The following is a 27,297-nucleotide window of genomic DNA, read 5'->3' as shown; positions in this document are numbered from 1 at the left end:
CTGGTGCTCTCCATCGTTTCTAAAGTTATCTTCTTCCATGATTGTAGTTATTTTTGGTAGAGATTGGGGTTTCCAATATGGGTTTGGAGAGAGAGAGGGAAAATCGCTTGAATTTAGGAACTGGCGGTTATCTAATTGATTTAAAACACGGCCATTGACAAAATTGCCCCTACTCATTTAAAACAATCAATTAATTAAACTCAAATATTACAAGATTGCCATTGATTTAATCTCAACCCTTAAACACACCAATCGGATGGACCAGATCACTTCCTAGACTTTCTAGGAAAAACACACTTTCCGTACGAACCCTACACTTCATCATTAATATACCTTTTGTTCGAGTCGGGACAGAAACAAAAAAAAACCCGACCAAAACGAAACAAAGGTAAAAACCAAAACCGACCAAAACGATACAATAAAACCGAAAAAAGTTGAAACCGAACCAAAACAAAACCGAGACCGAACGAAACAAGAAAAGTGAAAAAGTCGAAACCGAACCGAAACGAAACCAAAAAAAAAAAAAACTGAAAAGATCGAAACCGAAAAAAACTGATCAAAACAAAACAAAAAATCGAAACCGAACCGAAACCAAAAAATCCGTACTTATATCTGTTAACTATGTATAAGTTTCAGGAAAAGAAGCATCCAGAAACAAATTGTGAAGTTGTTTTAAAATTCTTGTAGCAACTATGGGTTAGTTTTAGCGTTCTTTGTTATGTGTTTATCTTTCTAATCAAGTATCAACAAATTAGGAAACTGCTAATACAAACAGCTAAAAAGAATTAAAACTTTATCATATATCCAAATATCCAACTGTAACGCAAATCTAAACCGTTACATCGCACAACACAATCAAATTAATAGTTATATTGTTAAAGCAGTAGACCTACACATGGGGCAAATATTTTTAGACAACAACCAACGCCTGATGCATTATGCATGAAACCGATGCCCACATTCGAGTCTCCCCATCTTCTCCTTCTTTTCATAGTCACCCAAACATATACAACAAGCATCCACTTCACCCATCCTCCCTTGTGCCGTGTACACCTGCAGATGCTTGGAAATCTCTTCCTCTGATAAACCCCCCGAATCACTGGTACCTGCAGCGAGCACTCCTTGTAGCGCAGAAATCTCTTCCTCTATCTCTTGCATGATCAAAGTCTCGTCTAACGTCAAAGAATCATATGTGTTGAAGAACGATGTCTCCTCTGGTGGTGGATATGGTAGGTAGTTCTGATTCTGGAAATACGAATGCATAGGATGATTGACCCACATGGTGTTGAGAATGGCTACATCGTCAACATACTGCACCGGTATGGGCATCATGGTGTAATGAGCAGGAACAGCGTATGCGTAGTAGTAGTATTGGTGTTGAAGAATGAGGTGCTGGTGATAATAATACGGATCCATCTTTAACCGAAACAACAGAGTTTAACCGAAACCGAAAGAAATTGTAGAGTGATTAGTATGGATGATGCTGCTGCTGCGTTTATGTATATATACAACAGATACGGTTACTTAAACTGCAAGTACGAAGACGATCTAAAATTGATTCCATTCTTAAATCAAATATCATGTTTTAATTGCACCGACTTATTATATCCCCTATCGATGATAATAGATATTTGGTTTTATTTATTAATCTAACTTCCCTTTTATCATTTGATTAATTTGGAGTCTATAAATAAAGAAAAAATAAACTATTTATACCTTTTAAGCTTAAAATATCTTTATAGATTTTTAAGAAACTTTTTTAACCTAAAGTATCTTTATTTAGTTAAAAAAAAAGTTATATTAAGGCCATCAGTATCTTTATTTAGTTAAAAAAAGTTATATTAAGGCATCCATAGTCATAAAGTCTCTTTGTGGGCGTTATGCGATACGTGTCGTGCCACGTTATAAGGGGTTTTATGAGGCGTTATGTCACTTAAGGCCGTAGTCATAAAACCCTACCCATCATTACCTAATTATTAATTTTCAAATGATGCGTCTTTCATGAATACAACACTAGCAGCGTTAGGGTTTTAAACCTTCAAAAACCCTCAATCACACATCTTCTTCTCAATCCTCTGAATCAGACAACACCGGCAGCTTTACACTGTGTTCCAGAGTTTACTAATGGAAGGAAAGTAAAAGAAACAAAAAGAAAGTAAAAATATTTTATGTTCCAGAGGTTCATTTAAGGAAGGAAAAGAAAGGAAAATAAAACAAGTCGTGTTCCCGAGTTTCATTTAAAGAAGGAAAAGAAAGGATCTGAAAGGAAAACTAGGCTAAATTCTTTAGTTTTTCTTACCTTCCGATTTGGGGAGGAAATGGTGGGAAAGACATCTTTTTTTTTTTCCTTTCTCGTCCTTTCCTTTCTCGTCCTTTCCTTTCTTTTCTTATCCCTCGTCAAGTTAACTCGGGAACAGAGCGTTAGGGTTCGAATATGGCAATGGCAGCTTACCTTTCAAGAATGTTCAGACTCTCCACCACTCAACAAACCCCACTACGAAACTTTTCCTCATCATCTACATCTCACCAATCATTTCGCGCATTGAAATCAGCCATCAAATCAGAACAAGACCCTTTAAAGATCGCTAAACTCTTCGATTCACCCATTTCAATACCCACATTCAGACACTACAAGCCCCTGTTCACTCTTTCAGTCCACAAACTCACTCGATCCAAACGATTCGACCTAATCGATCGCATATTATCCAAATCAATCACTGATTCACCCGCCCTACAACTCGCTTCAGAAGGGTTTTGGCTCAGAATTGTCATGTTATACTCACAAGCTGGGATGGTGGACAATGCACTCAAGGTGTTCGACGAAATGCTTCAGAGAAAAACCTGCACGTTGACTGAAAAATCGCTTTGTGGGGTGCTTTCTGTGATGCTGGATAACAAGATATATGATGATAAGTTTCATCAGACTTATGAAACTTTCGTAAAAAAGACGGGTGTTTCGCCGGGTGTTAAGTCATTTAATCTGGTATTGAACGCTCATGTTAAAGCGGGCCGGGTTGATCAGGCTCAGGAGTTGGTTACTGAGATGGAAAGTAAAGGTGATGTGAAACCGGATATACGTTCGTATAATATATTGTTGGGAGGGTATTTGGATAGTGGGAAAAAGAGCGCGTTCGATACGGTGGTGAAACGGATTTCTGAAAACGGTTTTGGAGCCGAATTTGATTACTTATAATCATAGAATTTTGAGGTATTGTAAGAATAAAGAATGTGCTAGGGCTAGGAAGTTGTTGGATGAAATGATATTGAAAGGTGTGGAGCCTGATTCGTCTAGTTATAACGCTATTATTTTCGGGTTTTGTAAGGTTGGAGATTTGGAATCTGCACGAAAGGTTCTTGAAAAAATGGTGAGTGATGGTTACGTCAAGGCGACATCTTTCTGTTATTTTACGTTAATGAAACATATGGTTGAAGAGGGTGAACTCGACGGTGGTTTGAAAGTATGCAAGGATATCATAGAGAAGAAATGGGTTCCTCCGTTTGAAGCTACAAAGCTTCTGGTCAACGGGTTGGTCAACGGGTTGGTCACAGATTCGAAAGCCGATGAAGCGAATGAGATTGTCGGGAATTTCAAGAATCGGCTCAGAGGGTCTGCTTTAGAATCATGGGGAAAGATTGAAGCTAGCCTTCCTATATAAACTTGCGAGTCGTTTGTTTACAAGAAGAAAACCGATTTCATAATGTATGATCGAAAGCCGAAGGTAAGGTAACGGCTTCTTTTAAGTACACTTCCGCACAGGGCCCGTGATTTCGAGGGGCACATGTTTTTTTAAACTGATATATATATGTTAATAAATAGAAATCGAATCAAACAATATACATAAAATGATCTTTGGTGCAGTGGCGCGTATGTTTTGGTTTGTTCTTTGGGCCCGGTGAGACCCGGGTTCGAGTCCCTTGGTTCACTTCTTTTTTATTGAGTTTCATTTAACAGTTTCCAATAATTGCATAACTGGTCCCTACACTTAAAAGTTCTAAAGAATTACCAAATCAGTCCCTTCAATTAGGAAATTAGTTTAATCTAAAATTTATAACTAGGTTAGTTATTTCTTTTGTAATTATTAACGGGACTAACAAGTTTCATTCATAAAATTAATATTTTAAACCCGAAAAAACAAGTTATAGTAATTTCTAAATACGCGACATCAAATATAAATAAAAAAAAGTTCGTTTAGGATCCGGTTTTCAAAACGGATGGGTATCGGAGATCCGTTTTTGGCGGATGTTACACATTGTTTATCGAATAATATGATTTTGTCATTTTCGTAAATGCCTTGTTTATCGTTAAGATATAAAGGCATATTTTTTTGACATCGAACAGGGTACTTGAATTCTCAGAGACGCCACTGACTAAACACACATATAAACAAAGTTAACCAATAAAAGAAAATCTGTTTTCGAAATAGAGGGACTAAAACACGTATATTAGCAAAGTTGAAAGTTTGACAATTAAACACAAAAAGTCACGGCCAATAAGAGGTGACAGGCAGCTGTCTCGCACTATTTTCCTGATAATCTTTGTAGTATATAAAAATTTTGAGAATGAATTAATTAAAAAAAGGTATAGTTGCAACAACAATAAAATAATAAACATGATTAAATAGTAAATAACTGGCGTTATAAATATTTAAAATAGATTGTGAAACGAAAATTTATTAACCCTGGGCTTTGGCTCAAGTGGTTATGGAAATGACGGAAAGACTCCTAACCGTATGTTCTCAAGTTCGATTTCCGATCCACCCGGGTTTTACCGGCTTTGCATTGTCGTGCACTCGGGCGGGTGCAGGGTCGGGTTTTCCTCGGAACTGGTGGCATGGTGGGCTAGGGGCTCCGTGCGTGCAGGTTGGGCTGCCGCGGGCTACCTTTCGGCCAATGGGTGCCACGTACGAAGTACCCGACGATTCTTATGTTGGACATTAAAAAACAAAGAAACGAAAATTTATTGTGAGGTATTAATTATGTAGATATCTTATGTTAAATCATAAGGAACTTACAGGAATAATTAAGCATCCACATTAAAATTTTAAATTAGTTAAACTAAAGCAGTTAGATCTTTATAATATAGTGGGGTGTGATATTTGATTTTTTTTTCTCCCATAACGCCCCGAACATTATGACGGGCGGTGTTATGGGGCTTTTTTGGTGGGTGGCGCCATGCATATAGCAGCGCTATATGTGTTTGTTTTTCAAGCTTTGACCAATCAGAAACAGTTAAGGGTCTTTATAATTAATTAAAAAAATTGAAAATTAATAATTAGGTAATGATGGGTAGGGTTTTATGACTACGGCCTTAAGTGACATAACGCCTCATAAAGCCCCTTATAACGTGGCACGACACGTATCGCATAACGCCCACAAAGAGACTTTATGACTATGGATGCCTTAATATAACTTTTTTTAACTAAATAAAGATACTGATGGCCTTAATATAACTTTTTTTTTTTAACTAAATAAAGATACTTTAGGTTAAAAAAGTTTCTTAAAAATCTATAAAGATATTTTAAGCTTAAAAGGTATAAATAGTTTATTTTTTCTTTATTTATAGACTCCAAATTAATCAAATGATAAAAGGGAAGTTAGATTAATAAATAAAACCAAATATCTATTATCATCGATAGGGGATATAATAAGTCGGTGCAATTAAAACATGATATTTGATTTAAGAATGGAATCAATTTTAGATCGTCTTCGTACTTGCAGTTTAAGTAACCGTATCTGTTGTATATATACATAAACGCAGCAGCAGCAGCAGCAGCATCATCCATACTAATCACTCTACAATTTCTTTCGGTTTCGGTTAAACTCTGTTGTTTCGGTTAAAGATGGATCCGTATTATTATCACCAGCACCTCATTCTTCAACACCAATACTACTACTACGCATACGCTGTTCCTGCTCATTACACCATGATGCCCATACCGGTGCAGTATGTTGACGATGTAGCCATTCTCAACACCATGTGGGTCAATCATCCTATGCATTCGTATTTCCAGAATCAGAACTACCTACCATATCCACCACCAGAGGAGACATCGTTCTTCAACACATATGATTCTTTGACGTTAGACGAGACTTTGATCATGCAAGAGATAGAGGAAGAGATTTCTGCGCTACAAGGAGTGCTCGCTGCAGGTACCAGTGATTCGGGGGGTTTATCAGAGGAAGAGATTTCCAAGCATCTGCAGGTGTACACGGCACAAGGGAGGATGGGTGAAGTGGATGCTTGTTGTATATGTTTGGGTGACTATGAAAAGAAGGAGAAGATGGGGAGACTCGAATGTGGGCATCGGTTTCATGCAGAATGCATCAGGCGTTGGTTGTTGTCTAAAAATATTTGCCCCATGTGTAGGTCTACTGCTTTAACAATATAACTATTAATTTGATTGTGTTGTGCGATGTAACGGTTTAGATTTGTGTTACAGTTGGATATTTGGATATATGATAAAGTTTTAATTCTTTTTAGCTGTTTGTATTAGCAGTTTCCTAATTTGTTGATACTTGATTAGAAAGATAAACACATAACAAAGAACGATAAAACTAACCCATAGTTGCTACAAGAATTTTAAAACAACTTCACAATTTGTTTCTGGATGCTTCTTTTCCTGAAACTTATACATAGTTAACAGATATAAGTACGGATTTTTTGGTTTCGGTTCGGTTTCGATTTTTTGTTTTGTTTTGATCAGTTTTTTTCGGTTTCGATCTTTTCAGTTTTTTTTTTTTCGGTTTCGTTTCGGTTCGGTTTCGACTTTTTCACTTTTCTTGTTTCGTTCGGTCTCGGTTTTGTTTTGGTTCGGTTTCAAGTTTTTTCGGTTTTATTGTATCGTTTTGGTCGGTTTTGGTTTTACCTTTGTTTCGTTTTGGTCGGGTTTTTTTGTTTCTGTCCCGACTCGAACAAAAGGTATATCAATGATGAAAAATGGACTTTGAATGATCTGAACAAGAATAATCAGTTTGGCCGAAATTTGGTGTTTAGCAAGTGGTGCCGTGGTGGGTTGAAATGGATTTGGGATGGTTTCAAGGGTATAAAGATGGCAGTATGCTGCATCTTTAATGTTTGCAGTTTATTAATTCAATTTTATGAGGAGAATTGGTGGGCTGTTGATTATGGGATCTGTTATAATCCTGATGTCGCTTCCGAATCTAGACTTTGTAGTAATTGTTGATTGCAAGAGATGTGTAATTGGGTCTTTAGTTGTGAATTATTATAAGTTGGGCAGCATCATGTGGGCTGATTGGTTGAGGTCAAAAGTGGTTATGAGCTGTTTATTGTAATTTGTGTAACTGGGCCGGGCGGCTGTATGGTTGGGCTAGCAGAATTCAGTGGATGGACATATTGGGAAATATGCTGGAGTGGCCAGATTTAATTGGGCTTACTCTAAGTGGAATAAATGGGCTAAAAGGGCTTCTAGATGGGAGCTGTGTTAATATGAGGATATGTTGAGATAAGCTGGATATTGGGCCTATATCCCGGGTCTAGTATAGTTCTTTGTTGTTTTTTTTTTATTCTTTCTAATAAAAGTTTGCCCCGGGTTTTCCTCGTTTCTCAAAAAAAAAAAAAAAAAACGACAACGTTTCAAACCTTTGGACTAAACTGTCAAAATGGCCCAAACCACAGGGATTAAAATGACATTTAACTCTTTTTTTTTTTTGCATTGTATAATTGATGTAAAATACGCACCCATATAGATTTTTTTTTTGACATATCACGAACTTTTTGTTTTAGATTTTCTTAACCAATACTAACTGAATTCTTGCCTAATATCAAATGATTTTTTAACAAGAGTTAACTACTGTTTCCGTCCCTATGGTTTGTCAAAAATCACTATTTCAGTCCATTAGTTTAAAAATTGCGATTTCAGTCACTGTGGTTTCACTTTCGTAACCATTTATATGTATATATTTCACAACAAACAAAATATATATATACTTCACAACATACAAAATATAAATACTATTATGAAATACATATACTAAAAGAAAATTTATTTTTTCATATTATGAACATGCTAAAATAAATCACTAATTGACAAGGGTTAATGGAAAATAAAAATATAAATTAAAAAATTCGGGTATATGATCGGGTATATAGTTCGGGCAAACAGGTATGTGGTTTCGGGTAATCGGGTCGGGTATCACCTAATTCCATACCTGACCCATACCCGTGAAATTTTTTAAAACTAATCTCATACCCGTCCCATTACCCATCGAGTATCAGGTATACCTGTCGGGTATCGGGTATACTCGTCGGACTCGGGTATACCGGTCGGGCTCGGGTATTTTTGTGATCCCTAAATAGACAAATCACATCGACGCAAACAATAATTAACTCAATTAACACCCATCGTCTTTCATGAATACAACACTAGCAGCATTAGGGTTTTAAACCTTCAAAAACCCTCAATCACACATCTTCTTCTCAATCCTCTGAATCACACAACACCGGCAGCTTTAGGGTTCGAAAATGGCAATGGCAGCTTACCTTTCAAGAATGTTCAGACTCTCCACCACCCAACAAACCCCACTACGAAACTTTTCCTCATCATCTACATCTCACCCATCATTTCACGCATTGAAATCAGCCATCAAATCAGAACAAGACCCTTTAAAGATCGCTAAACTCTTCGAATCATCCATTTCAATACCCACATTCAGACGCTACAAGCCCCTGTTCACTCTTTCAGTCCACAAACTCACTCGATCCAAACGATTCGACCTAATCGACCGCATATTATCCAAATCAATCACTGATTCACCCGCCCCACAACTTGCTTCAGAAGGGTTTTGGCTCAGAATTGTCATGTTATACTCACAAGCTGGGATGGTGGACAATGCACTCAAGGTGTTCGACGAAATGCTTCAGAGAAAAACCTGCACGTTGACTGAAAAATCGCTTTGTGGGGTGCTTTCTGTGATGCTGGATAACAAGATTTATGATGATAAGTTTCATCAGACTTATGAAACTTTCGTAAAAAAGACGGGTATTTCGCCGGGTGTTAAGTCGTTTAATTTGATATTGAAAGCTCATGTTAAAGCGGGTCGGGTTGATCAGGCTCAGGAGTTGGTTACTGAGATGGAAAGTAAAGATGATGTGAAACCGGATATCAGTTCGTATAATATATTGTTGGGAGGGTATTTGGATACTGGGAAAAAGAGCGCGTTCGATATGGTGGTGAAACGGATTTCTGAAAACAGTTTGGAGCCGAATTTGATCACTTATAATCATAGAATTTTGAGGTATTGTAAGAATAAAGAATGTGCTAGGGCTAGGAAGTTGTTGGATGAAATGATATCGAAAGGCGTGGAGCCTGATTCGTCTAGTTATAACGCTATTATTTTCGGGTTTTGTAAGGTTGGAGATTTGGAATCTGCACGAAAGGTTCTTGAAAAAATGGTGAGTGATGGTTACGTAAAGGCGACATCTTTCAGTTATTATACGTTAATGAAACATATGGTTGAAGAGGGTGAACTCGACGGTGGTTTGAAAGTATGCAAGGATATCATAGAGAAGAAATGGGTTCCTCCGTTTGAAGCTACAAAGCTTCTGGTTAACGGGTTGGTCAAAGATTCGAAAGGCGATGAAGCGAAGGAGATTGTCGGGAATTTTAAGAATCGGCTCAGAGGGTCTGCTTTAGAATCGTGGGGAAAGATTGAAGCTAGCCTTCCTATATAAACTTGCGAGTCGTTTGTTTTCAAGAAGAAAACAGATTTCATAATGTATGATCGAAAGCCGAAGGTAAGGTAATGGCTTTTTTTTAAGTTGTTTACTTGTTATATGCAATGTTCTTGCCTGATGGTTAAAATTCGATTCAACGGTGTTCTTTTGGTTATTTAGGTTTATACCTTTTTAGTCATATTTGATTTTGCTTACCCTGACATTTTCATGGATTGTAACTTGGGCTGTTAGTGTAAACGCCATGTCAGCAATGCTTTTGCATTAATAACTAGATGTGATGGGAAATTGAGTGAGTTTATACATCAGTTTACTCCTTTGATCCTGCTTCTTGCATTGTGATTGGTTTTCATAATATTGTGTCAAATTTATCTGGTTCTTGTTTTGAGCAGTTTAGCATGTTACATGTATATATTGTTAGTTAAGGACAGCTTTGAAGATCAGTAGATTAATCGCTTGTGAATATGTTGGAATCTAAGCAGTTAATATCGCCTTTATCGGTTATCGGTCCCCTGGTGAGATATCAGTGCAAAATATCGGTCAGAATATCGGTATTGATATTATCGGCGATATTGGACCGGTATTTGATCGATATACTACCGATTTTCCCGATATCAGTACCTTTCTTCTTAATTCTACCATTCATCTTTCGTCTTATTGCTGCTATTAGTGGTTTAAGTCTTAATTGTGAATTGTTAGTGTTTTAAGTCTCAATCAGTTCCTAGTTGCTACAAATGTTAGTGTTTTGCAAGTTGCAAAAGGTTAATTTGTTAATGGTAGGAGAGTATACTCAATCAGTGAATTGTTAGTGTTAAATTGTTATATATATTAATTCAGCTTGATATTAAAATAACCGATATCCCACCCCGATTACCGATATCTCAAATATCGGTCAAGACCGATATCCGATTTTTTACCGCATTAACTACATAGGTTGGAATATCTAAGACGGTTTAAACCCTAAGAAAAGTCGCACACTTAGCATTAAGTGTAGAATAACAACACAAACAAATTGATATCCTTCAGGCTTCATCAGTATCAAGATACTGTAGAATTTTTTTGTTAGCATTATGAATATCAATTGTCAAAGATCATTCTTTCTTTGTGTGGATGTAGAAAGGGGCCTGTTACTCTCCGAGTCTCCGACAACAAATTTTTTTTTATCAATAGATAGTGCCTTTGCTTTTTGTAGTTTTGACCCAGTTATCAAATGTGGAGTAGTTGAAAATAATGGAAAAAAATCTATTGTGACCTCTGCTTGAAAAGTTACCACCACTGAGTTTGTTGATATTAAGATAGTCTCAGTTATCTAAATACTGGTATTCTTGTTGACAATACATAAGACTATAGAGTAAATATATAATTTATTGCTTCTTGATGACTTGTATATTGCCATTTGGCAATCATTCTAGAGCCTGTTATGGATCCGATACACTCCCATAATCCTAGGATTAGCCATTTCGGCAGGACGGTTTCGGATTTGGTCCCTAGTGTATGCCAAACTGTAAAGCTTTTGGTTCGTGCCGTGAATGCTCGTTTGTTATTAAGCCACCCTACGTGACCTGCATGTATTTTCGGTGTTTCGCTAAACCCCACTGAAACACCAGAGTGTGCGTGTGTGCACTCACAAACACACCTTTTCTTTTTTTTTTGAACGGAAAGGAACGACGTGCCAACCACCGTGACACCGGGCGCTGTGGCCAAGGTCGACTACTCGACCGTCGCCAGCCCCTTGGCTCTCCTAGATGCGCGGAAACCCGACCTCCACCCGCCTGAAGGCACGACAGTGGAATAATCGGTAAAACCTCGCCTCCCATCCAAGACGAACTGGCGCCACCCGTATTCGCCCTTCACCTGGATGCCACAGAAAATAATGGGGATAGTGAGAGTCGAACCTGGGTCACAAGGAACACCAAGTCTTTCCCCAACCACTCCACCACTCGCATACACACACTTTTCTATTTGCTCATACACACACTCACTCGCATCAAGAAACCCCGGATCCACCAAAACTCAACTAACCGGTGCTTGAACTTGTTATTTAATATCATTATATGTTGGATCGGAAAATCAGGTATGAGCTCTCAAAAATATCCTAGTGAATTCATATCATATACAATACATAATAGGATCGTTTCGTTTCCAGTTATTGCGAGACTCTTGCTAGAATTTGTAATAACTTTGTTGACAATGGGGTTGCATGGATTGTAGTAATGTATGTATCCGCTATTTGTTGAAATGACGATTACACCCTACGTGGGTGACTTGACGTTGAAACCAAATGGACATTGATGGCAATGATCAAATGTGTTTCGGTTTGGCATCCAATGGAGATCAAATTAGTAAATTCTGGAAAGAAAATGATTAAACTCGTAAAGCGTGTTGATTATATGGATTATGCTTATAGTTTACTCTAATAATAATAGTATTGATATTAATTTGTATTAAATTAAATGGCTTATTTTTATGTGTTTGATGTTATGTTAGTAAGATAATGTGTTATGGTTAGTGATGGTAAATGAAAAGCTCATGTATGGAGAGAGATGATCACACCCACCATCACTTGAGGGGTGTTAAGGTTAGGAGTGGTGATCACACCCACCATCACTCAAGGGTGTTCAGGTTAGCGAGGCCCGTCCACCTAAGTATACACTTGGGTACACCCCTGTTTACAACCTCACCAAGCGGCACATGCACGGCGTGCCTGTGGTCGTGGTATCAATTTGGCACTCCTCCCCTCACGCCCACGGACCACAATGGATGGTCTAATACAATAAAAGTCGTTACCAAATCTTCATATGGACTCGATTTATTTTAAGAAGTTCTTAGTTTCGATACGATAAAGGAAAACTCAGAAAGTTTGATGTGTAAATAAAGATGTGTATTAAATACATAATCAATTTATGCATAAAGCTTAATACCACACAAACATTTATAGATAGTGGCATCATGCCGTTGATTTGATTTCTGAGATAAAGTGTAAGAAAAAGGACAGAGTAGTTTCACGGTTACACAATTATTATTTATAATATTGAAGCAACACATACAAATGTTTTTATGGTTTTAATAGTCTTTTGCTTATAATTGGTTTTATAACGAATGTTGGTTTATAAAGCATGTATAACTATATATATTTTGACGTAGTTATCTCAAGAATACTATTTTGGTAAAGTAAATACAAACATTGATCAAGGAAAATGGAAGCGTGAAGCATCCATGTTTGACATTGACCTATAAAGAAAAAGAAATACAACAAATGTGTGTTACGTGTCGACTCTAACAAAAGATACGGACCGTATACAAGTTGTTAGTACGATATTGATAATTTAGTTTGTGAGACAAGTCATCCCAAGAAATAAAATCTTTGTACCAAGTTTCTTTATTAATATATATATATATATATATATATATATATATATATATATATATATATATATATATATATATATATATATATATTGAACGGCAAATTTGGATCACTGACGGATCACTGGATCGTGCCACCAGCAGAACCACCCGATCATATCCATCTCCACTAGGCAATAATGCCTATACACCAATTCAGAAGGAAACCTAATAAATCTGGGAAAAAACCCCTTTGTGGGAATCGAACCCATAACCTAATATATAATATATTATTTTTAATTCTCTAACTCTCTCCATTATTAATTTACATGTATACATTATTTACTCTTCTTTTGTAGCTATATTACTGTTTTGGTACGCAAACTTCTACCCATATAAATTAAGCATATCAATGATTGATAAAAGTTTGTTAAGTTTTATATTTAAGTGAGTTTACCAAGGAACCTACTCTATCACTATATATTTACTTTTACCCATTTAAAAATACTTAAAAGTGAGCATTCACATTCACATTACGCCTCTATTCTATAAAATATAGAGAAAAGAATAGAAAAAAACATCATAATCTCTATAATAGAGAAAAATATAAAGAAAAATATCTACATTTAGAGGTTCATATTCAAACGTCTATATATTTATTATGAGTGTGTATGAAAGAGAAAAAAATAATAAACTTAGTGTTTGTTAGTAACACATAGTTAAAGATAGAGGGTTGGAAGTACGATGTTTTTTAAAAGAGTAAACTGCAATTTTACCTCCTGAGGTTAGGGGTCATTGGCACCCTTACCCCCCCCCCCTAAGGAAATAATTGCAATTTTACCCCCCACTATTTGAGGTTATGTCGCAACATTACCCCCTAAACTCAAATTTGTTGACTGGTCAATAAAAGCATGGGAGAGTCAAAGGGCAAATAGGTAATTTCACGTTAATTAGTACCTTATATATTATAATAACCCTTAAACTAAACATAATCTCACAATCTTACCCCCTAAGCTTCTTCCATCCACTCCTTCTTCCATCCATCCACCTCCGGCGATCCATCCACCACCATCCATCCTTCCACCTCCACCACCGGCTTATTGCGACACCACCGGCTTCCACCTCCACCACCTGTTTCCACCTCCACCACCGGCTTCCACCTCCACCTCCACCACCGGCTTCCAACTAACAATGAGTGAAGAGAACCCCATCCTTCCACCTCCACCTCCGGCGACCACAATGGCGACCACACCTCCGCCGATGCACATGGTTTCCGGCGACAACAACCGATCCTCCTTTTGGTCTCTACTGTCAGGTATAAACCGATCTGTGTGAACAAGTTAAAAAACAGGGGGTTATTGAAAAATCCATCTTTATGTGTTTGCAGTGGACATGAGGATTCGGTGGTCTGTCCGATCGATTGTGGTCTCAGTGGTGGTGAAAATGCGGGGCCGCCCTTTCCTACACTTCCAGTTTCCCCCGCAGCAGGAAATGGTTGTGTAAAACTCTAATATATTAGGATGTTTTGGGTTAATATGTAGTGTAGTTGACTGTTAATGTGGGTTATATATTAGGATCTTTTGGTATGCTTGATTGTACAGGTTATATTTTGGTATGCTTGATCATAGAACAGGTTATGTGGGTTATATTTGACTGTTAAGTTGCTGCTGTTTGGTTATTGATCATAGAACAAAAAAGATTGACTGTTAAGTTGCTGCTATTTGGTTTGATCATAGAACAGAACAGATTGACTGTTAAGCATTGACTGTTTGGTTTGATCATAAAACAGAACAGATTGACTGTTAAGCATTAAAACTGGCATGTTAAGTTGCTTCTGATATAGATTCCAGTTTTAATGGTTGAGACCTTGTTAAGCACTAAAACTGGCATGGTAATAGAACAGAACCTTTGATGATATAGATTCTGTTAGTTGCTGCTGTTTGGTAAATGACATTAAAACTGGCATGTTAAGTTGCTTCTGATATAGATTCTGTTAGTTGCTGCTGTTTGGTTTGATGATAGAACAGAACCTTTAGCAATGGTTTTAATGCTTCTGATATAGCAATTGTTCTGATGCATTTGCATTTGCATTACAGAATTCCTTTAACATGCCAGTTTTAATGCTTCTGATATAGCAATGGTTCAACCTTGCATTAAGGTACCATGGAACCTTTGTTTTCAACATGCCAATTTTATGCCAGTTTTAAGAATTCTAACATGAAGTAAGAATTCTGTTACAACCTTGCATTCCAACCATGAAGTAAGAATTGTGTTACAACCTTTAAATGAATTTGAATTGAATCAGTCAACATATTTGATGACAGGGTGTTTATAAGGGTGGTGGAATCGAATATGGATGGTGGCGGGAAAGGTTTTGAAAGTTGCAGGGGGTAATTTTGCTTCGAAACACAAAGTATAGGGGGTAATAAGAAAGGGCATTTTAGTAATTTACCCCAAGTCAACAGATCAGCCAACATATTTGATGCCAGGGGGTAAACATGCAACATAACAACAAACGTTGGGGGTAAAATAAAAGGGTAAAATAGTCATTTCACCCCCAAGTCAAAAGACCAGTCAACAAAATTGAAGCCGGGGGGTAATGTTGCGACATAACCTCAAACAGTGGGGGGTAAAATTGCAATTATTTCCTTAGGGGGTGTAACACCCCGTGTTACCGAAAGTCAAAGTCAAAGTCAAAGGCAAGATTGACTCCTTTGACCGTAGTTAATCTATTTTGTATTTATGTTACGTTAGTTGTATTATGTGGAGTAATTAATTACATTCGAAATAATCAAAGTTTATTTATCAACGCGAACCGCTTTACGAATGTGAATAATAGGAAATAACAATGCGATAAAGTCAATTAATCAATAATCGAGCTAATCTAATCATCATCGAACTCGAGACTCGAATTACGCGAATTTTGGTGTTAATATACGTGTGTGTGTGCCTTATGTGTTACTTGTGCGTGTCTACTTTATGTTGTGCGTGATAATCAAACGAAACTCGACTCGAAATCGAAACTCAATCGAACTCAATCGAAATCGAATCATGATAATTGGTGGAAAAGAGATAGCGCGAGATATAGATGATTGTATGTTAGATATAGTGGTTGGGATTAAAAGTAATTTGAATAGGAAACTCTATCGTATCCTCATCAATCGCAATCGAGATCGAAATATCAAAAATCGTCGTACCGAACACTCGAATCAGGCAGCTGAACGATCAGGCTCTCAGCCAATCGAACAGCCCAGCCGATCGGACTGCTGTCCGATCGTGCTGCCTGACCGATCGGCCAGCACTTTCCTCTTATGGCATCCTATAAATACCCCTGTCATTGTCATCTTTACCACTTTTGGAAAGCTCTGACCGACCAGCTCGTGCTCTCATCCTTTTTCTCAGATTTCTCTCAATTCCGGTAAGATTTCATCCTAAATCTTGTACTTTCTTGATTTATGCACACTCCTACACCTTTCTATCTTTCAAATCTTAACTTTTAACCGTGAAATCATCAAGATTCAAGTGTTCTAGGATGATGTCATCATGGTGTTCTTGAAGAACTACATGTTTTGGCTTCAATCCACCAAGAATAACTTGGATCTAGCCGATTTCCACATAAACAAACAAAGATCTATGATAGATCTAAACATTTACACGCTGAAAAATGATTAAAAGATGGTTTTCCAACTTTCTCTCAACTCTTTTACACTCAAAGCCTTCAAAACTGATAGAAACGGGACTTGTGCCGACTTGCAAATCATTTCGGTGGTTGCATAACTCAAGATCTGGATTCTATCCATGAGGTTCACCGATTTCGGGTTGAACGTTAAACTCTGTTCCGAACAGTTCACCGGCCGGATTTGGGTGATTCCTGTCCGATCAGGAGGAACAAGTAAGAACGAGAGTTCTATGGTTCAACTTGAGGTCAAAACACCTCGATATAATGACAAACAATCAGAACAGCCAAGTGTTAGACGAACAGGCTGATCAGGTCAGGATGCTGACCGATCGGACTGCTGTCCGAACGGACAGCCAGCCGATCGGACAGTCATCCGATCGACCAGTCCAGCCGATCGGCTAGCACATGGTCCCTCACTTGAATAATTCATTGAAGTCTAGTATTGAACGAACTGCTGTTCGATCGGACTACCGTCCGATTGGATTACTCTTCGGATCATGAGATACTATACTTCAACACTTAGTCGATTTTCAGCGTGTTCAATGCACTAGGAGTGCCACCCAATCGAACAGCCGTCCGATCAGGTGACACCCTGCTAAGAACTTGTCTGCTGAAGTACCTAACCGATCGGTTAGCCGGCCGATCGAACAACCGTCCGATCGACCGACCTGAAATGTAAAGATACTTCAATGTTTCCAAATGCTACAATGAAAACTCAAAAGTCAAACCATCATACGCAAACACATCCTTCTCAAAGGAAGGAACAATCCACTCGAACAGCCATCCGAGCGGCCTACTGACCGACCGGACAGACTGTCCGAACGGAGTGCCAATCCGAACGGTCAAGCCGTTCGATCGGACAACCGTCCGATCGACCAGCTGTCCGACCCTCCAACACTTGTTTTTCCGTTTTACGCGTTGCTTATCGTTATGCTATCGAACTATTCAGGCTAACCCTACTCTCAAGTGCTCCCTTCAATCCATCAATCACTGTGAGTATACTCGATCCCTTTTTGCTTTCAGCACTTTTGGGTGTTACATACGTTACTTATTCTAAATCACAATCAAACACACTACTCAATTACTTTAAACGCTAACCGATACTGCATGTATTACGTGACTAAATGAATGCTTGTTGTTATGTTTACACGTGGAATGCTGTTTACCTGCCTTAACGACGATAGTACTATAGTTTGGACTCAGCACCCGTTCACACGGGGGTTGTTAAGGACAATTACTTGCATGGATTACGGTGGTAATCATGTATTGCGAACTGCCTCGGGCAGTCAACCCGCAGTCATTGGTATCGATAGATCCATGTCGATAATTAACATGCTTCGTTTTCCTCTGTGTACGTGCTGGTTATGCGTAAATTATTCGAACTCTATTATGCTATTATCAAACGTGTATGCTCACCTTTACATTTTATGTATTGACTTTATTTTAACGTATGTGACATGTGTTTAAGATGCTTATCTGCTAGGAAGGCGAAGCTAAAATAAGAGTCTAGAGCATAGTTGTCTGTAGATCTTGCAGCTTGAGTCTCTAAACATAGATAAACAATATTTATATTTAAATATGAGTTGTCGGAACAGAATATTTGACTAGATGTTATCTGTAATAATTTGTTTGCTATTTGAGGTACGGTATGGGACGTATTATATAAATTGAATAGTATTGATAATTGTTGTGGAAACTTCTGGACAATCTGTTTCGCTAGTGCCATGCCCCATGATTCCACCATCGGTTGGGGTGTGACAGATTGGTATCAGAGCCTTAACTATAGGGAATTAGGCTAGACTCGACCTAGTCAGGGTCGATGTCTTAGAGACCTAGACTATAGTTCGGAACCAACAGACCGAGCCTATGTGCTATATATCCTGCTAATTCTCATCATCACCGCCCTCGAATTTTCAATAATGAGAAGGCGATTTAGTCAAGATTAGGTGTGAAAACCGCAAACTCTCGACTAAATTGTGGGATCAATGCTGTTTTTATCAACTTATCAATAATCTCTTCATTATGCTTTTTCAATAACGAACGCTTGTTCAACGGGAGATTATACCAAATCAGGAGTGAAATCCATATTTTGATGAATAATCTCCTCAATCTTACTAAGAACAAGGAAGAAGTTGCTAAGTTACGGGTGAAACCCTAACCTTGATAACTTGTTCCGACTTTTATTTATCTCACCAAGGCCTCGACGGACTCCAACGACCTAAACTCACGAGTATGACCTAGGGAATACGTGCTGAATGCCCAAGAATCGAGGCGGAAACACGATCCCGAAAGTGAAATGTGACGACAAGTCTATTGAGAATAGTCGAATCGCTTTGGGTCATGGTTGCAAAAGTCGCTAGGCGCTCTCTAGTCGGTCGACCGGAGAGTTGAGAGTACTCGGTCTAGGCGGAGAGTACTCGGGGAGTACTTGGACATGTTAAATTACAAAGAAATTACTTTTTGGAGATTAAATATATGTCAAATAACATAAATTTACTAATATGTATAACAAAATATGTGAAGATGTTCATTCCTTAATATGATAGGCATAGAAATTATGTGTTATTATTATTTAAGTCAAACCAGGCCCGAGTTGACCTACTATATCCAATTCTGGCCAAGGTTGACTGTGTTTGACCGACTCCGAGTAATTAGGTGGAGTCGAAGAAAGTCGCCTCGGCAGCCTACCTTGTAGCGACTACTCGGGTAGTACTCGGCCTTGGAAACCTTGTTTTACAACCATGCTTTGGGTAGTCGATGTCTAATAGCCGCAGACAATCTATTTCTCGATTTTTATGTGTTTCGATTTTGAGCCTGCAACTACTGACTTTGATAATTTGTCGATTTTATGCGTGTTATGTGTATTTATCTGTTTACATGTTTAAAATTTTGGAACAATTATTCGATTTTGCTATCACTTCGATCGACACACACGACTCGCATTGCTCTTCTATCTCAAAACGGTAACAAGTCGCTACAATCTAGACGACATTATGATACGATATACGCTTATACTATACTCGACATGCCATACGATTATACTATACTACTCGATATGCTAAACTATTCGATATATTATACGCAATCGACACGCGAGCTTTGAATGATAGGTTTCTGTATTCTGACTGCATCTGTGATTAAATGTGTATGTGCTTCTGTGACTACGTGAATCTGTGGTTATGTGCTTATGTGTTTATGCGATACGTGTTTCGACGTGTTCCTGAGCTTGGTAAGTAGTAGACGTGTGAGGTGAGATTCGATTTTGATGTGTCTGAGACCAACGACGATGTCTGTTGCAGACCATGTCGTCATCTGGACACCGAACCCCACTTACCCGCCAAGAAAAGAGAGACAGACGTCTTGCTGCTATCATCGCCAAACAAGTAGCCAAGGCTGTGAGAGATGTCTATGAAAACGTCAGCAAATCATCTGAGGAGTCGAGAACTGAAGCTCCCAAAGATGCTACCAAGACTCTTTCCAGCTTTAAACAGTTCAAGGCATGCGGACCAAAGGAATTCACCAGAGAAGATGGCCCAACAGCTATGTTTCAATCGTTTGATTCCATCGAAGTCACTCTGGGCCAAAGCGGCTGTCCAGAAAATCTCCGTACCCTAAACGCAGCCGGCGTCTTCAAGTCCCGAGCTCTAGACTGGTGGACGGCCGAGCAAAACAAACGCGGGAATGATGCAGCTTATGAGCTGACATGGAAAGAGCTGAAAGCCATTATGATGGACGAATTCTGCCCTCCCCATGAACGCTAAAAGCTGGAGGACGAGTTTTGAAACATTAAGCAGAAGGATGGAGATAACGCAGCCCTAACTGCTCTCTTTAAACAGCTCAGCATCATTTGTCCCGATCAAGTCAAGACGTCAGACATGGCCATCAAGAAGTACATTCGACCTCTACCCGATTGTGTTGCCGATTTTGTTCATGCCGCGAAAACATCATCAATTGAAGAGACATACTTGCTTGCCGCCGAGATCAACGACAAGCGAGTAAAAGCTGGTTTCTGGGATAAGCCTTCCAAGTCTCTGCATCAAGCCACCACTGCATCGACCGCCGAAACCGCCACTGCTCAACCATCAAAGTCATCACGCCGCAGGAAGAAGCACAACAACAACAACAGCTCCAGCAACAAGAACTGTGCTGTCACTACCACTGCTGCTCCTCTGCAAGCCGTAGCGGCCCAGCAGCAGTCTCATTATCGACCAGCACCAGTTACTCAAGTGCCGCCAGCAAAGCGTGCTTACACAGGTCCCCACCCGCTCTGCCCAACATGCTCATACCATCATCCGGTGGGTCGCGCCTGTCGTTTCTGCGCTCATTGCAATTTATACGGCCATTTTACTGCCAACTATCGCTATGGTCCTTGTCAAGCCCCAGTTCAAGCCACTGCTCATCAAGCTCTACTCCCAGCCCCGCAAGGCCAACCAGCGGCTCAGGCACCCGCGATCAATGCTCGAGTTTGCTTTGCATGTGGTGACCCTAACCATTTTGCAAACATGTGCCCGAACAGGGTTGTGAAGCAAGAGCCCCAGCAGCAGCAGCAGCCTCAGCAGCAGCAACAACAAGCAGCACACGCCAGAACTTTCAACATCAATGCTCGCCAAGCCCAGGCCGACAGCAACGTGGTTAATGGTACGTACCTTGTGAATGGTATTTATGAATCATGTTTGTTTGATACTGGAGCCGATAACTGCTTTGTGTCATTTGAATTCGAGAAGCTCCTTAGTCGTAAACGCTCTTATCTCCCCTCGTCATTCGAAGTTGAAGTCGCTACTGGAAGAACTGTCGCCGTTAATTCTGTTCTTCGTGATTGTACTCTCGAGCTCAACAATCACATCTTTCCAATTGACCTCATTCTGATTCAACTCGGACGTTTTGACGTCATAGTAGGCACGGACTTTCTTCGCGAAAACCATGCTGAAGTTGTGTGCTTCGCCAAGATGATTCGATTCTCGCTCGCGAATGGTGACTTATTATGTGTCTATGGCGAAACTGCTTCGAAAGGTCTCAAGCTCATGTCATGTATCTAAGCTAGCAAGTATCTCCGCAAGGAATATAGAGCTTTCTTGGCTAACATTGTAGTAGCGGAGAAGCTAAAGAAAGGGAGTCCTGGAATAAACGATGTCCCCGTTGTGTGTGAGTTTCCGAGTGTGTTCCCTGATGATCTCCCAGGCTTACCGCCAAGTCGTGATATCGACTTCCGTATTGACCTCATTCCTGGAGCTAACCCCGTAACCAAAGCCCCTTATCGACTCGCGCCATCCGAAATGCGGGAACTCTCGAATCAACTCCAGGAATTACTTGAAAAAGGTTTTATTCGCCCGAGCACCTCTCCTTGGGGCGCACCAGTCCTTTTCGTCAAAAAGAAGGATGGGTCGTTCAAGATGTGTATCGACTACCGGGAATTGAATAAGTTAACCATCAAGAACCGTTACCCCCTACCTCGCATCGACGATTTATTTGATCAACTGCAAGGTGCTACGTGTTTCTCGAAGATCGATCTACGCTCAGGCTATCATCAGCTACGCATTCAGGAAGAAGATATACCTAAAACCGCTTTTCGCACTCGTTACGGCCCCTATGAGTTCGTTGTTATGCCTTTTGGTTTAACCAACGCACCCGCGGTTTTCATGGATCTGATGAATCACGTGTGTAAGCCTTATCTCGACCGTTTCGTCATCGTGTTCATGGACGATGTCTTGATCTATTCCAAATCGAAAGGCGAACACACGCAACATCTACGTTTGGTTCTCGAGTTACTTCAGGGGAACCAACTCTATGCCAAGTTCTCCATGTGCGAATTCTGGTTAGAAGAGGTTCAGTTTCTGGGTCACATCGTGAATAGTCAAGGTATCCATGTCGATCCCGCAAAGATTGAAGCAGTCAAGAGTTGGAGTACGCCTAAGAACCCGTCTGAAGTCCGTTCTTTTCTCGGATTAGCGGGCTATTATCGACGATTTATCGAGGGATTCTCCAAGATCGTTATGCCGCTTACCGCTCTTACCCATAAAGACAGGTCTTTTGTTTGGGGAACTGAACAAGAGTCTGCTTTCCAAACCCTCAAGCGCAAGCTTTGCAATGCTCCTGTTCTTGCACTGCCCGATGGGAACGACGATTTCATTGTCTACTGTGATGCTTCCAACCTTGGTCTTGGTTGTGTCCTCATGCAACGAGACAAGGTTATAGCTTACGCTTCTCGACAGCTCAAAATCCACGAGAAGAACTATACAACCCATGATCTCGAGCTAGGCGCGGTTGTTTTTGCATTAAAGATTTAGCGACACTACCTGTATGGTACCAAGTGTACGATCTTCACCGATCACAGGAGTTTACAACACATCTTTGATCAGAGAGAACTCAATATGCGTCAACGCCGATGGGTAGAACTCCTCAACGATTACGACTGTGTGATTCGTTATCACCCAGGCAAGGCAAATGTCGTTGCCGACACACTCAGCAGACGGAGTTATTTGCTCAGTATTCGTAATACCCAAGCCCAACACGATCTCGAAACCCTCATCCGCGAAGCCCAACATGCTTGCTTTAATGAATGCACCTTGAAGAAGGAGAGAATCTATCACGATGGAGCTCAGCTAGTAAGCAAATCGAATGGGATCTTCTATTTTCTGGACCGAATTTGAATCCCTAAGCGGACCGAATTGCGAAAGATTTTAATGGATGAAGCCCACAAATCTCGGTATTCTATTCATCCCGGTGCCGATAAAATGTACCAGGATCTTCGCTACAAGTACTGGTGGCCGGGTATGAAAAGGGATATCGCTCTCTATGTCGGCATATGTCTGACTTGTGCAAGGGTCAAGGCTGAACATCAAAGACCCTCTGGCTTACTCGACAACCACCAATCCCTATATGGAAATGGGAGAGTATAGCTATGGATTTCATAACGAAGCTTCTGCCCACGTTATCAGGTCACGACAGCATTTGGGTTGTCGTTGATCGTTTGACCAAATCAGCTCACTTTTTGCCAATACGGGAAGACTACAAGGTAGAACGATTAGCCCGAATCTACACCGACGAGATCATTTGTAATCACGGTACACCTCGTGACATTATTTCTGACCGTGATGCACGGTTTACCTCGCGATTGTGGGAAACGTTTCAAGCAGCTCTTGGTACGTCGCTTAACTTAAGTACCGCATTCCATCCTCAAACCGACGGACAGACGGAAAGAACGATCCGTACTCTTGAAGACATGTTTCGTGCGTGTGTCATAGACTTCGGCGGTAATTGGAACAAATATCTGCCGCTCGTCGAATTCTCGTATATTAACAGTTATCATACCAGCATCCAAATGGCACCATTCGAGGCCCTATATGGAAGAAGATGTCGATTGCCTATTGTGTGGCACGATATCAGTCACTCGAAATTAGCCGGTCCCGAATTACTACAAGAAACGACTGACAAAGTCCTCCAAATTCGATACAACTTGTTGAAAGCTTGGGATAGACAGAAAAGTTATGCCGATAAGCGACGCAAGCCCCTTGAATTTGACGTTGGCGACTACGTACTCCTAAAGGTATCAACTTGGAAGGGTGTGGCCAGATTCGGCAAGAAAGGGAAACTAGCGCCTCGACATGTTGGACCTTTTAAGATTCTGGAAAGGATCGGAAAAGTCACCTACAGACTCGAACTACCGGAGGAACTTAGTAACGTCCACCCGACTTTCCATGTGTCAAACCTCCGAAAATGCCTGGCTAAGCATGATCTAATCGTACCTCTCGACGACCTTCAAACAAACGAAACGCTACACTTCGTGGAGAAGCCTGTCGAAATCATGGATCGCCAAACCAAGCAACTCAAACGCTCGCGCATTCCTATTGTGAAAGTCCGATGGGAAAGCAAACGAGGCGCAGAGTTCACTTGGGAACTCGAAAGCGACATGAAGGAGAAGTACCCGCAGTTATTTAAGTGAAAGTCTAGAGAGAGAAAGTAGCAAAAGGTGATTCACGGTGTTGTGCAGCTTTCAGCCTAATTTCGGGACGAAATTCCCTAAACAAGGGGAGGCTGTAACACCCCGTGTTACCGAAAGTCAAAGTCAAAGTCAAGATTGACTCCTTTGACCGTAGTTAATGTATTTTGTATTTATGTTACGTTAGTTGTATTTTGTGGAGTAATTAATTACAATCGAATTAATCATAGTTTATTTATCAATGCGAACCGCTTTACGACTGTGAATAATAGGAAGTAACAATGCGATAAAGTCAATTAATCAATAATCGAGCTAATCTAATCATCATCGACCTCGAGACTCGAATTACGCGAATTTTGGTGTTAATATACGTGTGTGTGTGTGCCTTATGTGTTACTTGTGCGTGTCTACTTTATGTTGTGTGTGATAATCAAACGAAACTCGACTCGAAATCGAAACTCAATCGAACTCAATCGAAATCAAATCATGATAATTGGTGGAAAAGAGATAGCGCGAGATATAGATGATTGTATGTTAGATATAGTGGTTGGGATTAAAAGTAATTTGAATAGGAAACTCTATCGTATCCTCATAAATCGCAATCGAGATCGAAATATCAAAAATCGTCGTACCGAACACTCGAATCAGGCAGCTGAACGATCAGGCTCTCAGCCGATCGAACAGCCCTGTAGGACCGTGTGCGTGACCCTAAACAGTCAGTAAAGGCAGTTCATCTTCATTTACAGAGGCGGAAACAAAGTAAACAAAGTCAAACAGCTTGTATCCTTTTAATCTCTTTTTATTACTGATTTCTGAGTCTTTTACAATGATTTCTGGCAAAAATCTGACAGCACCTCGACTCCTAATTCCGCTCCAACGTTACAAATGAAATGAACACATCACCTATTTATAGACCTCATGATTCCGCTTGAACTGACATGGCAGTTCCAAGCGAAATCTGATTTCGCTTGAATTATCCAAGCGGAATCACCAATATTCACTTCGAGCGAAATACCTAAGTTGCCTCGAGCGGAATTACAAGTTTATCAGATTTCGCTTGAAATGAGAAACAAGTCATTTCAAGCGGAATTACAACATAAAACCACTAAACTTGTTTTTCAACCCTAAACAACCTATCAAGACCTAAGACTCAATTAAGACATAGTAAACAGACATTCAGTGCACCAATAGACTCCCCCTTGGATGTTGACGAAGTCTTCGGCGTCGAGTCTTCAGTCTTTGTCTCTATCCAACTTTGTCTTCACATTGTAAAAACTCTCTCTTCATAGGTTCAGCTCAATCTAGCTTCATCTTCAATCTCCTCTTTGACTGTTGATCCAGAATTCTGACTCCCCCTTTCACAGACTCCCCCTCTTGGAATGTTGGGACTTGAATTTCTGGTTCAAACTTTGACTTTTTGAGCCGTGAGGATTTTGAAATCCACAACCTGTTTCTCAAACATATAACATTACAATCTATTGACTTACAACAATAACTCACAAAATCTATCAGTTTTAGAAATCCACTAAAGTATTCAGGTCCAAGTTAATGACCCTGATTACTCAATTAATCTACCAAGTCCAACTTAATGACCTTGGTTGATTTCAGACAAATCAAACTGATTTTTGTTTAAGAATTTTCAATCTATTTCAGAAAATAACAAGTTTCAAGTTAATGAACTTGTTTTTGACTTTTCAACAATTCAAGATTATCCAGATTAAGCTCTCCTCATTCTCCAGTCCAGAAACTTCCTGCATCTGCTTCAACTTTTGAGATTCAGACAATCAACTTTCTACTCTGGTTTGTCAGAAAAATAAAGCAGGAATGAAAAATCTTTTTGGATTTTTAATAATGTTTCTAAACTAGGAAATGAAATACTGAAACTTAAATTGCAGAATGTAAAGAAAGTAAACTATTTACAAACATATTTTTGGTGAGCGTGTTAGGGAATCATATCAGTTATTAGACAAGTCACTAGTACCGTTAAGCTTTAATTTCATACACAGAATTAAACAATTCACATAGATTGTCGATATACCGACCCACTTAAATTCTCACACAATTTTCAATCTGATCAGGATACGATTTAAGTGAATTAAGAACTTAAACTTATTCATGTGTCCCACCTCTTGAATATACTCCCGTATCCAGATCCCAATATTCAGTCTTACAGGTGAGTATACCACAGATGATATCTGTAAGGGGTTAGATGCGAGGGCCGTGAGAGCTCAGGTCGATACTTCCGTATACGCAGAGAGATGACGGCTTCGTCTTTTCGGTGTGTCCCCTTTAGAGGATCTTTTTTTACAACAGCAATGAATATCAATTTTATTGTTTCATAAATTTGCTGAGGGTGATGCTATGTTTCAAGCAATGCGGAAAGTATTATTCGGGGACTAGGTCAGAACTTCCATTCAGCAGATGTCCCGGAATAATACCCCAGATATCACCGAGTATAAAGACCTAATATTTCAGAAAGAGGGACCTTTCAAACGAGATTTCAGGGGTTACCTATATATCCAAGTAGTGTTCCCCACGAAATAAGTAAGCTTGAATTTTATGTGTAAAAACCTATCGACACATCATCAGTGAGTCTGTTTAATGCTTTTAAACTTTACAAATCTTTAGCGTACAGTAACTGTCAAT

At 39.5% G+C, this 27,297-nt stretch overlaps 3 protein-coding genes across 3 annotated transcripts; all 3 read left to right on the top strand.

Moving 5' to 3' along the window:
* The first annotated feature begins 2,434 nt into the window (after positions 1–2,434).
* Positions 2,435–3,193, top strand: LOC110897744 (pentatricopeptide repeat-containing protein At1g55890, mitochondrial). Its single transcript, XM_022144476.2, has one exon. The coding sequence runs from the start codon at positions 2,435–2,437 to the stop codon at positions 3,191–3,193; it is 759 nt and encodes a 252-aa protein (XP_022000168.1).
* Positions 3,194–5,840: 2,647 nt separating this feature from the next.
* LOC110900747 (RING finger protein 44-like) lies at positions 5,841–6,389 on the top strand. Its single transcript, XM_022147613.1, has one exon. The coding sequence runs from the start codon at positions 5,841–5,843 to the stop codon at positions 6,387–6,389; it is 549 nt and encodes a 182-aa protein (XP_022003305.1).
* A 1,954-nt stretch (positions 6,390–8,343) lies between these two features.
* Positions 8,344–10,018, top strand: LOC110897743 (pentatricopeptide repeat-containing protein At1g61870, mitochondrial-like). The gene has a single exon (XM_022144475.2). The coding sequence runs from the start codon at positions 8,483–8,485 to the stop codon at positions 9,689–9,691; it is 1,209 nt and encodes a 402-aa protein (XP_022000167.1). The 5' UTR covers positions 8,344–8,482; the 3' UTR covers positions 9,692–10,018.
* The last annotated feature ends 17,279 nt before the right edge of the window (positions 10,019–27,297 follow it).

Source organism: Helianthus annuus, chromosome 13 (assembly GCF_002127325.2).
Source record: "Helianthus annuus cultivar XRQ/B chromosome 13, HanXRQr2.0-SUNRISE, whole genome shotgun sequence".
In the NCBI taxonomy this organism is placed as follows: Eukaryota; Viridiplantae; Streptophyta; class Magnoliopsida; order Asterales; family Asteraceae; genus Helianthus; species Helianthus annuus.
The sequence above is the reverse complement of the archived record's forward strand: the minus strand, read 5'-3'. Positions and strand labels throughout refer to the sequence as shown.